General features: G+C 39.5%; 1 protein-coding gene across 3 annotated transcripts; it reads right to left on the bottom strand.

Moving 5' to 3' along the window:
- Positions 1–3,620: 3,620 nt before the first annotated feature.
- Positions 3,621–14,340, bottom strand: LOC112541906 (uncharacterized). 3 transcript variants are annotated; one of them, XM_025173310.2, is made up of 3 exons: positions 6,294–14,340; positions 4,645–5,614; positions 3,621–4,083 (listed from the first exon to the last, which is right to left on the bottom strand). In XM_025173310.2, exons 1-3 carry the CDS (start codon positions 6,377–6,379, stop codon positions 3,943–3,945), a joined length of 1,197 nt encoding a protein of 398 aa, XP_025029078.1. In that variant the 5' UTR covers positions 6,380–14,340; the 3' UTR covers positions 3,621–3,942. The 3 variants fall into 3 exon arrangements, with proteins under 3 accessions (XP_025029078.1, XP_088002456.1, XP_088002455.1); XM_088146330.1 differs by having other exon boundaries at positions 3,621–5,614; positions 6,250–14,340; XM_088146329.1 differs by having other exon boundaries at positions 3,621–5,614.
- Between the last annotated feature and the right edge of the window lie 378 nt (positions 14,341–14,718).

Genomic DNA, 14,718 nt, shown 5'->3' with positions numbered 1-14,718 from the left:
TGCTATCTAACCATCTCATCCTCTGCCGTCCTCTTCTCCTTTTGCCTTCAATGTTTCCCAGCATCAGGGTCTTCTCCAAAGAGATCTCTCTTCGCATTAGGTGACCAAAATATCTGAGCTTGAGCTTCATTATCGATCCTTCCAATGAGCAATCAGGGTTGATTTCCTTTAAGATTGACTGGTTTGACCTCCTAGCAGTCCAGGGGACTCTCAAGAGACTTCTCCAGCACCACAGTTCAAAGGCATCAATTCTTCGGCGCTCGGCCTTTTATATGGTCCAGCTCTCACAGCCATACATTACTACTGGAAAAACCATAGCTTTGACTATGCGGATCTTTGTCGGCAAGGTGACGTCTCTGCTTTTTAATATGCTATCTAGGCTTGCCATAGCTTTCCTCCCAAGGAGCAAGTGTCTTTTAATTTCATGGCTGCAGTCTCCGTCTGCGGTGATCTTGGAGCCCAAATAAATGAAGTCTGTTACTGCTTCCATTTCTACCCCTTCTATTTGCCAGGAATTGATGGGTCCAGATGCCATGATCTTAGTTTTTTTAATGTTGAGGTTCAAGCCAGCTTTTGCACTCTCCTCTTTCACCCTCATCAAGAGGCTCTTTAGTTCTTCTTCACTTTCTGCCATTAGGGTGGTATCGTCCGCATATCTGAGGTTGTTGATGATTCTCCCTGCAATCTTGATTCCGGCTTGTGATTCTTCCAGCCTGGCATTTCTCATGATGTACTCTGCATATAGGTTAAATAAGCAGGGTGACAGTATACAGCCTTGTCGTACACCTTTCCCTATTTTGAACCAATCGGTTGTTCCATGACCGATTCTAACTGTTGCTTCTTGGCCTGCATACAGATTTCTCAGGAGACAGGTAAGGTGGTCTGGTACTCCCATCTCTTTAAGAATTTGCCACAGTTTGTTGTGATCCACACAATCAAAGGCTTTTGCATAGTCAATGAAGCAGAAGTGAGCAAGACTTCCTGAGAGTGGCCCACCCCTGTCTCCCACCATATCTCCAATCACCATCTCTCCCCCAGGTGCAAGGATCCCATCTAACTCCCAGATGTAAACCAAACACTCCCAGTCCAGATAGCATATCAGAATCCTTAGCTCACACTCTCAGTGGTATTTCAGATCCAGAGAAACCCTCTGCCCTTCCCATCATAAATATCAAAACATCCACACCACACCCACTTCTGAACCTGCTCTCACCAGGACTAAATAGTATAAAAACCATACTGTCAACATCAACTATAGACTAGAATGACCTGAGAGGATACCACTGCCCACCCACCCCATTTCACACCCAGGGGAATGCCCCCCAACTCAGTCTAGTCCAATCTGAAAAAAAAATATCCTTCTAACCCCGGATCAAAAGTCTTTATCATCTCAATCTCCAATTTCTCTGATGTTGTTGATATACCAAACTGAAACAGGTTTGGAATATAAGGCAGCAGGATAAAATCAACAAGACTTCAGTCTGTTTCCGCTTTCTCCTTGGGCTTGCCCTGAACACTAGTCTATCAATTTTCAAAAACAAAATCTCCCATCTGACAGGTCTATGGGACCTAGGCAGGGTGCAGGATGATGTGGGAAGGAACCCTATTGATAGGCCTTTGGGCCTGCTCCTACTCCATCCTATAATCTCCCCCATCTGTCTGCTGGGATATCTGGGGCCACAGGAATATTGATTATCTAAAGGAAAGGCATTCCTGTGTCCAAACAAACAAGCAAACAACCCCAGCTGACTAGTCAGTGGAATACAGGAGCGGGTTGGAATGAAATGGGAGGAAATTTGACCATAAGGATACTCTTGCTCCACCCCACACTCTCCTCCACCTTACTGACCAGAATATTTTTGAACATGGGAATACTGATCTTTGGGGAAACTAGCATTCCATGTCAAACCCTCAACAGGCCTGTGCTTGCTTGGATAATGAAAGGTAACTAAACCCTTCATCTTGGGCACCTACTCAAAATCCTGCCAACCCCACCCCACCTCGCTGTATGGTGAGCAGGGAAGGGGAGGTAGATTTCCTGCTTACTAAGTGGGTAATGCTGGGTAGAGGGTGTAAAGAAGTCAAGGAATCCCCCAATCACTGCCTGAAACTGTCCTGCATTAAATCCATAAACCTGGCTATGGGGGTAATACCATTTATGTCAACATATTTTTCTACTGACTCAAGGATCTGAGGAATGCAAACTCTGGAGTGCTACAAGAGAGTACGCAGCCCCTGAGTTGCCCACCCTTGAGCTAGGAACTTACAGGATCACATTCCTGCAAGGTGCACCAACAGCTTGCATTTATTATGACAGTGAGGTTCAACGGATTGGAAGCAGTGGCAACCTTCTCAAGTAAGACAAGTGAGGAGTATTTCTTGCCATTCCAGATGCAGGAGTAAATCCTAGAACACCCCAGGGCTACAGATCTAAAATACCCCGACAAAGGGTTGAACTTTGTCAGCAATGTGTGTCTCTGCTTCAGCTAGCTCAGGAATTTTTTGACTGCCATGACTTTAAGTCATCACTGATTTCATCAATGCCAGCGACTACTTCTTGTTTGAGATTTAGTTATCTTCAGCACACAGCTTTTGGTTCCTGTTTTCCTTTCCTCTGCTTGACCAAAAAGCCTTTTGGTGGATGAAATTCTGTCCTGGGAAAATACTTCCTTGTTACCAAGGAAGTGGTCATTTCAGCTGCAAGACCAGTTTTGCAAACTGAGCATACAGAATGCCCCCAAACCATGAAGAATGTCCCCTTGATAAATGTAGCATTCCAGTAGAAAAAATGACTTGTCTAACCACAGCAAAGCATCCCAATTATACATCTTTGATTTAACAGAATGTCTTACAATCATGCAGCCATTCTGTACCACACAAACTGTTTGAAAATCTGAATTATGTCCCAGCTGAAGTAGCTGAAACAGAACTAGAGAACAAGACCAGGAATTTTAACTGGGAAACTGTCAGCATTTTAGACCAAGCAAAATCCAAAAATGCAAGGGAATTCTTGGAAGCTTGGTATTCAGACAAGGCAGCAATTAACAGACACATAGAGATAAACAGCATCTACACACTATTCAAAAGAGACAAAAGATCAGAACAGCTCCTCACCAGCAATTATCACCAAGATAAGCAGAGGTTACAGCTAGGCACACAAGCAAATAGCAAACAATACCCTAATCAAGGAACTACCAGAGGAACAAAACAAACCCTCCCCCCCCCCACCAACACTGGCAGGGCATGCAAGAGTATATAAACAGAGAGCAAACCCCATCCCATTCCAGCACTGAAGGTGTTACCTAGCCGGGTAATGAAACATTTACAGGAAAAGAACCAAGCTCAGAGAACCCCAAGGACTCCACAGTTCAACCCTGAGCTACACATATTCACCTCCATAAGTCCAGGAAGGACTTCTGTTCCAAGCAGCAGGCTAGTTCTTTCCAGGACACGAGAAAGACTCTCATTATCTGGGTTCACTTTCCAACAAGCAAGATACCACAGTAAAATATTTTAGTCAGTAGTTATATACTGTATATAGTTGCCCTATTCCAAAGTATCAAGAATATCAACAATGAATTACTATAAGCACATAAATTATTTTATCAGGGATGATAAAGTAAGGTTTTCCTAGTTGTTTTTTAATTATAATTCCCAGCATTTTTCACCATTACTCTTATTGACAGAACTCCTTAAAGTTGTAGTTTAGCAACATTATCTACATCCCTGATAAGGGATGTATTGCTAAGTCTGCATCAGCTGCAGCTTCCAGACAATCATCAATGGCAGCCCTTAGTAGAACACATTACAATACAGCTTATGAAGCTAGGACTGAGGTGATATATTATGTGGAATAAAGATGAGGGAAAGCCAGATGGGGCATTGCCCCTGAAACCAAGTGTATATTAACAATATCACTGTAGGCTAGAGCTCTCTTCCTTCTCAAGAACAAGAACTCAATATGTTCAGACCCACTGAGTTGCAGGAAGAGTGTGAATCAATTCTATCAGCTGGCTGGAGATCATGTTGAATCTCTTCTTTGGCTTGCAACACCCTCATAAGCTTCTGGCAGCGTTCCTGCAGCTGGAAGGCAAACAAAAATGACATGAATCTTTCACATGGTATTTTCTGCAAGTCTAGCAGAATTAAGTAATTCAGAATAGCCCCTTTTGCCTAACAGCCTCACCTAACAAAAGGGACTCATTTTCTTCATTCTTTGACACAAGATCACTAATACATTATGAGAAGGCCTCTATATCCCCCAATGTAGTACACTGCCCTTTGAATTTATTCAGGACCCAGTTCCCCACAGCTAATGGAAGGTGTGTATCTTGTTCCAGAGCTGGCAGAACTGTGACCATCCTTGAGTTTCCACAGCTTATTAACCTAGACTCTTACTGTATAAATTGGTCGTATAAGGACTGGCCTGACCTCCAACTCCAGTAGCCAATCTCCCTGCAAGATGCTCTTGCGGTATTCCTCCAGCCTAAGCTGCCTCCGTAAGGCATTCAGCTCACAGAGGTCTCTTTGGTACTGTGCACTAGATACATTCCAATTGCCTTTCTTTAGTTGTTGCTCAAGGGCTTCTAGTTCATTTTCCTTGGCCTCTTGCTGCACATGCAGATCTGAAATCCTCTGGTTTACCTCCTGAATCTCTCCTTCCAGTGTCCAAGAACGTTCCTCCCGCCAGAGCAGGGACAAGAGCTCCCCATAGGTCTCCTGCAGCTGATTCCTTTTCTGGATAATTGTTGTCTTATACATGTCCCTATTATCGTTGTTGTTGTTGGCTTTAGGTGGTAGCCAGGTCTTCATATAGTCATGATGGTTTAGAGGTAGTTCAGACTGGCAAAAGGATGCACCATACCAGTGATGGTCCAAACTGCCTTCCATCACTCTTGTGCCATTGCACCTCCGGATTAGGATGGGATGTGAGTGTTCTTGGTGGGAGCTATGCCTGCTGGCATGGTATTTCACCCACTGCGTAGCAAGCTCAGCAGCTGCTAAGCTCTTGTGAAAAAGATCTGGGACTAGCCTCATGATCTTCACAAAGGGTTGGATATAAGCAAAGCCCTGCAGATCAAGGAGGCTCTGGGTATGGAAGGCTTGCTCACAGATCAAGCCCTTTTTCAGGAGCAAGGCCCATTTCCTTCTGAGGGCAAACAACTGCCTGGCCGTATGTGCTATCGACACTGTGGCATGAGGCCTGCGTCCTTTCATGAATCCTGAAAGCAATCTGTCCAGTGAGTCATCATTAACATAAAGGTTCTCACACAAAGGAAACACAACTTTGGCATCAAACTCCTCTTTCAAAGAACCTAGATAGCTCACATAAGAGACAAACCAAGAAATGTAGTTGGCAATGTCAGATTTATCACCACTAACTGTAATTCTCACAATATCCTGTCTGTTACATTTCTTGGACTTCACAAGCTTTTCCAGCTGCTCAAGGCTGTGAATCTCTACTACACCATCATCTTCATGGAGCAGCAGCAACAACACATTGTAAAGAGTGTGAATGTCAAAAGCCTGCTGGCAACATCTTATGTGCTTCTCAAAGGACTGGATCTCATCTTGAAGAATGGTATACAGAGCTTCCACAGGTGCCATAGGTAACCTGAGAAAGGAAAATTGTTGAGAAAAAAAATCACTGGGCAAAGCTTATTGCATAGCTACAGAAACCTATTGGGAAAATCTTTCTCTTGAATAATTGCATCTTGGGACAGATCAACCCCCCCACCAAAAAAACCCTCCTCAAAACAAAATAGCAGAGAATCTTATGCCTCTTTAAAAATTAATCAATGTACATACAGTACTGGATAAGTTTTCATAAACTAGATGGATGAAACATTATCCAGAAAAGGGAAATATATTTTGTCAAGTGGCAAAAATCCAGAAAGTGTTGTTTGTGAAAGTCACTGCTACATATTTTTTTCTATACCAAACTTTGCAAACTTCCCACTACTCTCCATACACACCACATACGTACAACTGGGTTCAGTATTGCATACATCTGATGAAGTGGTCTTTATCCTATAAAGGCTACACTCATATAAATACATCAATTCTCAAAATGCCACAACTTTAATTTTTACAGCAATAAGTTAACCTGGCTACTTCTCTACACATTGTAATCTACAAGCTGGAACACACAACTGCAATACACACTGAGACATAAAGGAAAGCTTTTTGAGGGGTACTTAATAAGATGCCATCCTCTGACCCTTGTCTCTGTATGAAAAATACACTTACATGTGTCTTAACTTCCACCTTATTCTCTGAAGTTCAGAACTTACCACCTCCAGAAACAGTGCCCACCTTTAGGAAAGAGAACCTGATTACATTGTACTGAGCAGAAGAAGAGATAAACAGTGTTTGCCATGGACACAGCATGTTGGAACTTGCTCTCGGGGCTCACTGCCAAGGAAGAAACTTAGTCCTTGTACTATGAGCCATTAACAATGGAAAACAAGCTTTCAATAGACAGAAACTCATTCTCATTGGCAAGAAAGACTAGGAAGGGTAGAAATTCTAACACCACTACAATATCAAGGAAGACACGACTCCTTTACTCCTCACATTTGGACACAAGAAGGAGTTATTCAGGGTTGCAACTCAAGCTGAACCTGATAAAATTTCAACTGGGTTCACGTAATATACTAAATCAAACTATCCATCTCTGAAGTATCTGTTTTATTGCACCTAATAGTATACCTGACTCTAGGTGGAGAAAAGAAGACTTGCTCTATCTGTTCATCATTTGGTATTGGTACAACTATAGGAAAAGTTTATTTCTTACGTGCTAGAGTTAGGATACTTCTTTTTCCCGTACCTGGACAACTTGAGAGGATGTGTCTTTTTGCAGTTTTGAGGTTCAGTGGTATTGGGGAAGGAGAGATTTTTCCAATACCTCAGTGACTGGGCTCACACACTGCATTAAGCTATGGTTTGATTAAACATGGTTTATACAGTGAGCCACAACTGGCTTGGCTCACCCCACCCACCAAACCATAAGTCAGGATGACAAATCAAAGTGACTGAATTTGCACAACACACTGAACTGAAACTAAGCAAATTACACATTATGATTTAGTGCAACATATGAATGCTGTTGCTTTTTGTTGCATTTTGTTGTACTAACACAACATCCTGTGCTTCCCTCCAGGGAGCAGCAGAGAGCTAGACCTGGCACTAAAGCTAAGAATGGGGCATACCAGCAAAAGGAGAAAGGGAATATATACATAATTCTTCTTTAATCTAGTGCTCATTGCACTGATTTTTCTTAATGGTCTTTGTCATATATTCTCTCACATTTTAAATCACAGTTAAATTGCCATATTTATCCAACATTTTCTCTTTATAAACCCAGAGTGCATCCTGAATATGTGGGAGGATATCTCCTAGTTTGTAGGACATGGGCAACAGCATGTTGATTACTGTTGCAAAATAATCTCTATACTACAGAACCTAGCTTGCATATAATAGTGTGGGACAAAAGTGTGCTTCATGTGCCAAAATTGACTTGTAATGCCCTTACTGAGCAGAATATGATGCAAGTGGCAGAGATAAGATTGGTGACCTAGTTTACACTTTCTCTATTTTACTGAAAAGAATTATCTGAAAGCCTTTGCTGACTAAAGCTATGATAGGTGATAGAAGTCAATATCTATGGACCATCTGGTGATGATCATGGCATATGGAAGACTGAAACTTGGAAAGTAAGAGGATAAATGGTAAAGAGCATGAATTAATGAATAAAATGGAAGAAAGAAAGAAAAAATGTGTCTATGAAACTAAGGAAAAGGGGAAGGATACAATAGATGCAAATGAAGATAATCTCCACTTGTTTCTGCCCATTCAGTGGGATCAAGCAAGGTGAGTGCATTCCAAGTCCCCTTTATTAAATAATGTCATCTTGCAGGACCCAGGAGGTGTGCCTACTGATTTGAAGCACCTGCCTTCTCAAATGAGATCCCCTCAAAGATTTGTGCAACTCCCACCCTTATGACATTTTGTAAATTACTCAAAATCTGGTTGTTCTCTCAGGTGTTGGATTAAGGTGGTTGTGTAGCCCCTTCCAGTTAGGCTTAGTTTCGTTTAATTTAAGTTTGGGTATTCATTCTTCTGATCAATGGTGTTCTTCTTTTTATATGTATTGTTTTCTTTTTTATTTATAAGCCACCCAGCGTTGTCAAGGAGTTGTAAGGCCTTGAAATTTAAGGAAATAATCTGATCTTGTGGAGTAGAGTTGTGGAATATATGCAGGGAAGTGAACAGGTTGGTTAAATTATGAATGAAAGGGCTAAAATTTAGGTCAGAAAGAATTAATGCTCTCCAAATTGTTATAAGAGGGTTTGATAGAATGTCTCCATAGGTTGGTGATTACTGCATGTTATGCTTTAGTAAATTATGATAATGGATGAAGTAGGGATGAATTGGAAAAAATTGTGAACATTTTAAATGAATGTGATCCTGGGGAAAAACTATTGTGCTATTAATTAGTTAGAATGGTGTCCGGTAGTTATCTGCATAGAAAAAGATCTGTTTGTTTTGAATATGATTGTTTTCAATAAGCGTGTCTATTAATATGTATATATGTCAAAAGATTGAATATAAATCTAAGAGCATGAATGATTTGTTTATTATGAAAGATTGAGATAATTAATGATAGATACAAGAATGATGAGAGCTTTTGAATGTTGGACCAATGTGTCAGTAGGGAATCTTGGGGAAAAAGAGGAGGAAGAAAAGGAGAGAAATGAAAGAAACTAGAATGAAAGTCAAATGACTGCATCCTATATGAACAAAAATCAGAAGTTAATCTTCCTTCCAACAGAATGAAAGGAAAGTGGACATTAAGGAAAGAGGATATGAAACTCTTGGAACAAAGTGAAAAGAAATGTGTGGAGTTATGCTAATGTAATGGGAACTATGAAAAAGGATGCTTGAAGGAATGATGAGGAGGAAGAGGCTGTGGATGAGGAAGCAATACATATAAGAGAATGATAGCTGCAGAAATGATGAGATAAAGCTACTGTATAATATGTACATAAAGAGAAAAGAATAGTTGCAGAATGTTAAAAGAGAGCAAAGGTTGGTTCAAATTAAAAGAAGCCTGAGGAAGTGCAAAGCAGTTTTGATGTGAATACAGGACAGAAGTTTGAAAGTGGGTATGAAGGAGCCTCTGGCAGAACCAAACAAATTAAAAATAAAAGTAATGAACTTATTTGGGATGAAATTGAAGTGCGGAACTGCTAACAGTATTTGGACATGGCACTGATACGTTGAAGAGGGAAATTGAAACCAGTGCTGTACATGTTATTGCCCAAGAAAAAAAAATGATGAAAAGGAAGTCCTAATGCTGTGAGAATACAGGAAAAAAAGCATATAATGGAAGTAAAGCGTTCATGAAAACATATGAAACCTTTGCTATTTATTCTCATGCGTGCTTTACTTCCATTAGTTTGAACACTGAGCAGGGACTGAAACTGATGTATGATGTCTTCTTGCTTGATTAATATATTTATGTTTATTAACACATATGGAATGGTTGTAGTGAACATACTGATGGGTGGGATGGGGATGTGAACGAATGAATTATGTAGATGATGGCCTGCTATTGACTGAGCACCAAAATAATGTACACCAAATGTTAGATTTACTGTATAGTATGATACAATATGGAATATATGGCACTGAAGATTCATGTGTCAAAGATCAAGGGAGTTGTGTTTGACAGAGAAGATGGAGTGAACAATGGCAAGTTATATATAAGTGGTGAAAAATTAGAGCAGGTAACTGAATTTGTTTAGCGTGGAAGAATATTTACTAAAGACGAGAAAACAGATGGAGAATTTTAAGATGTGCAGATGGAATGCTGAGAGAAAGGTAGTAAATAGTATGTGGTCTATTGTGGAAAGGAAAAATGGCTGTATATAAGACCATGCTTCTGCTTCTTTTTTATATGGGGTGAGAGCTGGGTATATCAGAAGGAATATAAAAGTAAATTGAATGCAGTGGACATGCAGGGGGAATAGGGTACTTAAGAGCATAATAAAGCAAAAAGATTTGAGAATAAATGAGTGATGAACATGAACTGAACACAAAAGGAGTTTCCTCATACAGTGCGCATGAAGACTGAATTGCAAAACAAATATAGGAAGGAAGAGCGAATGAGTTTAGGCTGAGAAAACTGGTTGGATCTAATTGATGAGATGCTCAAAAAAGAGAGGTAAGAAGTTTAAAAACAAAAAGTGATATATGGATCAGCTTATGGACAGGTACAGTTAATGGTATTGTGTAAACTAGATTTTACTATATTATTTTTTCTTTTTTATCTTATGCCTTTAATTTCTGTGTTCTTGTTATTTTTAAGCTACTTGTGTTTGCTATTTTGTTTTTCTCTTACTGTTTTACTTCTTTTTAAAGTTCTGCATAAAGTTGCTTAACCCAAAAGAGAATAGAGTAATGTTGAGTAGAGTAGAGTACACATATGATAAAAATAGGACAGACAATAGACAGTTTCCAAGATGTGATTTCCTAGGTGTGATTTCAAGACACACCAGTGAGGAACTTCAAAAGGCTCTTTGTCTATTACCTGAGTGGGCATATTGATTATTACCATTTCCTCCACTTTTCTGCCCTGTCAGATTCATGTGCCTTAATAGCTTTGTAACAGAGAATTTCTATCATCTATGCCAGGAACCACTATCTAAAAACTATCAATCTGCAACAGAAGTCTGAAAGCCACAGAAATCTTGACAAACCTACTCTATATCAAGAGACTTGATTAGGACAGTGCTCAGGGCCTGGGCACCAACTTCCCCAAGACACCTCTGTTGGTACTCAAAAGGTTCAATATCTCCCCTGAGATAAGCATTTTTAATTTAAAAAATCAAATGAGAAGCTAGCATGTTATCAAGCAAAGGACTAGCCACAAGCATAACCTTTATTCCAAGAATGTTTCCAGGCCTTGCCAGTACTTCAGAGGCACTCTTAGCAAATAAAATTATAAAGGACTGCAACCCAGTCCAGTGTTTTCTTTGCATGCTTTGTAACTGGCCACACCCAAATGGCAGCCATTTTGTGACTGTGCCCACAGTATGGTCTCAAAATTCTCTATCTGGCAAGCAGTTCAGAAGGATTGGGGATTTCTGGCATAGGGTAATCAGCAAGTCCCCAGACTCCAGGCTTATTGATAGGATCTTAGCACACAGCTTAGCGGGGGGGGGGGAACCTAGACAAACAGTGAAGAGAAAAACCAAAGATGTAGTCCACACTAAGTCAAGCCAGCCCAGCCCCATAAAAATGCTGGAAGGCTTGATGGGGCTACCTAAGATGGAGCAGCTGATGTACCCAAAGGACTACAGTACAGGAAGCTGATGTGGTAATAAGACAGCAATCCCACACCCTAAACATCTGACATGCAACTGTATGGTTCACGTGCTCTGATAAAGAGGAAGAGTAATCTGTAAATGTAAAAAACGTCTTAAAGTCTCATTCCAGTGCCAGTCAATCTTGCCTCTGAAGATGTCTTCATAGCATTTCACAGTCATTCCCCTAAACAGTGAGAAGTTGAGGCAGCTTTAACCAGAGGTCAGTATTCTTTCGGTATCTTGCCTTGCGTGAATGAAGGACTTTTTGACTAGCATAAAATCAACATTGCATATTATGAAAAGGAGGAACTGAACTTAAATGTTTTTTCTGCCAACAAAACCCGCTCTAATTTTCCAAAATACCCATCCTATCTAACCACAGCTCAGATGAGAAACATTTCAATGCACAAATTCTCACACACACTATGCATGACAGAAACCAGCTGAGAATTACATTACCAAATCTCTTCCATTTGGCTTTTGTATATGAGCTACGCAATGAAATATGATTTAAATAATATTAATAATGGTGGATGGTACCATCACTTTCAAAACTAATCAGCATTATGAATAAAAACTGCAGGCACAAAAGCCTATCACCCCATCCCATTCCCTATGCCAAGAAAGGAGAGGATTAGTATTAATTTAAGCAAAGAAACTTATTTCTTCCACAGCAAATAACTTTTGGGTACAGTGCCATATTCCAGGAATGAGGAAATCCATGCAAGATACTGTACTTCCTAAAATGTTCTTACATGAAGCAAGACTTTCACCCAAAAATGCATGGTGAAGTCATCTACAACCCTGGGAAACTGAAGTGAGGTTATAGACCCCAGATAATTCTATGAAACAGTTGTCAACTGAGGATAAACTGAATTAAGTAAATCAAATTCCAATTTAATTAATACCATTTTGGATGGGCCATGCTCATCTCACATGGAGGTAATCATATTAGCAATATGCAATTTACCCTGCCAATGTTAACACCAATTTTGTTTTTAAAGTTACAGCCTTAATTATACCTTTTCATTAGAAACTATAAGAATTCTGGATTTAGAAGTACCAGAATCCCCAAAATACTCACTGAAAGTATACCCAGAATCAATGGTTCCTCTAAAAGCTCCCTTGTTGCAAAAGGCAGTCGTTGCATCATCCCTGCTTGTTCTCAACTTGTGGTCAGAATTTTTTAAAATCAGGATCACCATCTGGCAGCTCTGCCTGGGATAGAAATGTCCTTCCCTCCCTCTCTGTGAGAGCAGGTGTTACCTTCCCCAGTGCGATCCTGTAAAAGCTCTCACACCCCTAATTCTCATTCCTCTGGAGCAACGGCCCAGCTGGTGTGTGAACAGGGTCCTCTCCCAAGGGAGAAAGATGTAATTTTTATAAAAGCAACAGTGAAGAGGATAGAAGGAAGCTGTGGGAATAACTCCAGAAAAGGTCACTGAGTGAAAATTGCAAAAAATTAGTGGAGGAGTCTCCTCACACATACAAACACCATCCTAGATCCCTGACTGAGCATGGGTGCACATCCATAGCATCTAAGAGTACAGTGGAGCCAGACAAAAGTTCCTGGGTCTGCTGAATATTGTTATGCCTCAGAACATAAATGTTCAGTACAGGCTGGATAAAAATCCAGTAATAATTGTCAGTTTAAATAGATGTTTAAAAACAGGTACCCAATATGGCATATTATTGTTCGCTCAATATGTTCAGGTAATAATAATATAAGTATGAGAAATATTTCTGACAATGAACATGCTACCAGCTAAATATGGCTCTGATTCCATAGTGCAGTCAAGTTAATAAAATATATTCTAGTTTTAAAAATATGACTACTCTATGATATTTTGATATGTTTAATAAATTGTATTTTTTTGCTTACAACTCTGCATGCAAAGAGATAACTTTATTTGCCCTGTGCTCTAACATAACAACTGCAGAGCAGAACCTAAGACATTTGTCACCGATATTAACCATGCAGAAGAAAACATTTAATGTTAGGTGTAGACTCAACAAAAAGAACCGCAATTCCACGCATTGCTAGGCCTGGTAAGATCAAAACATAAACCCAAAGGAAATGCAATCCCCTCTTACGCACCATTACCACATAAGCTAAACAATCTCCTGATTAGCTGAGGTGGACAGGCGTAAAAAACATCACCAAAGGAAAAGACAAATTAGCAAGAGTGAAATGTGTAAAGCTACTTCATTACCACTTCCATTCCAGAGCTTACCCCTGCTAAGTCTGTTGTTGCAAAAATAATTAAATTCTACTGTAACTTTACCACAGTATTTATTTATTTATGCATTTATTATTATTATTTATCTAGGAGAAATAATAATCCATTAGTCTTTCAGGTATCAAAAACTGTCGATTTTGCTGCACAAGTCTAACACGGTTATCCCTCTGGAAATCACTGAACTCAAAGGAATTACTCCTAAAATGTCTTCTTATTGGGACTTATGGATAATGAATTAGAGAAGACTCATGGTAAATTGATACTGTATATGGTAACTGCAGCAAGATTATTGTATGTACAACAATGGAAGAATAATGAAATTTCCACAGAGGAGGAATGGATTGTGAAAATGTCAGAATTTGCTGAGTGAAACTGGCCTGTTTGGTCATGAGAACAAGCAACAAAAACTTTTTTGAAAGACTGGAAGCCTTATATGGACTTTTTGCTGAAAGAAGAAAAAAAATGAATTGATCATGTATTTATTTGAAAGAAAGAGGAAGACTAAATGATGGGGTAAGGGATAAAATATTTAAGAGGGAGGAGAGACAATAAGAATGTAATTATCTGTTGAAACGAAGGTTGGAAGTCATCCATATGTTTCTTAACTTTGGTTTTCTTTATTCTTTTTCTTTTCTTGCACTTTTTTTTCTTTTTTCTTTTGGTCTGTTATTATTATATTAAAATTTTCAATAAACATATATATTTTTAAAAAGGAGTTATTCTTAAGACGGTGGCCTGAGCTTTTCTGGATTAGAAAATATGTCTGACATGGGTGGCTCTACCCATGCACCATACGTGATCCTGTTCTAGATGACACATAACTGATTCTCACATCAAAGTACTGAAGTAGTCCTCATTGGCACGAATTTTGAGGATTTGGAAATTACTAAGAAACCATAGGATAAACAGGAAGAAACATCTCCAAAATCCACAATAGGCAATATCTTTATTAGATCCAAACAAAATATCACAAAACAGTGAGAAATTTTGGAATTCTCATTAATTTTTTGCTGACAGTTTGGTCAGTTGTAATATAGGCTTTATCCAGCTATGAATTTTCAAGATTTTTTTCCTGGTGGACCAGTATGACCCTCATTTTTTTCTAT

Source organism: Python bivittatus, unplaced genomic scaffold (genome assembly GCF_059951505.1).
Source record: "Python bivittatus isolate LINGU-HERP-01145 unplaced genomic scaffold, Pbiv_v1 ctg000480_np1212, whole genome shotgun sequence".
Classification (NCBI taxonomy): Eukaryota; Metazoa; Chordata; class Lepidosauria; order Squamata; family Pythonidae; genus Python; species Python bivittatus.
Note: the sequence above shows the minus strand (reverse complement) of the source record. Positions and strands in the feature narration are given on the sequence as shown.

Coding starts and splice junctions, on each gene's coding strand:
- LOC112541906 (XM_088146329.1), bottom strand. CDS start 6,379: ATGGCAAACACTGTTTATCTCTTCTTCTGCTCAGTACAATGTAATCAG. Junction 5,615..6,293: donor GGGCACTGTTTCTGGAGGTG/GTAAGTTCTGAA, acceptor TTCCTTTCTCAG/GTTACCTATGGCACCTGTGG.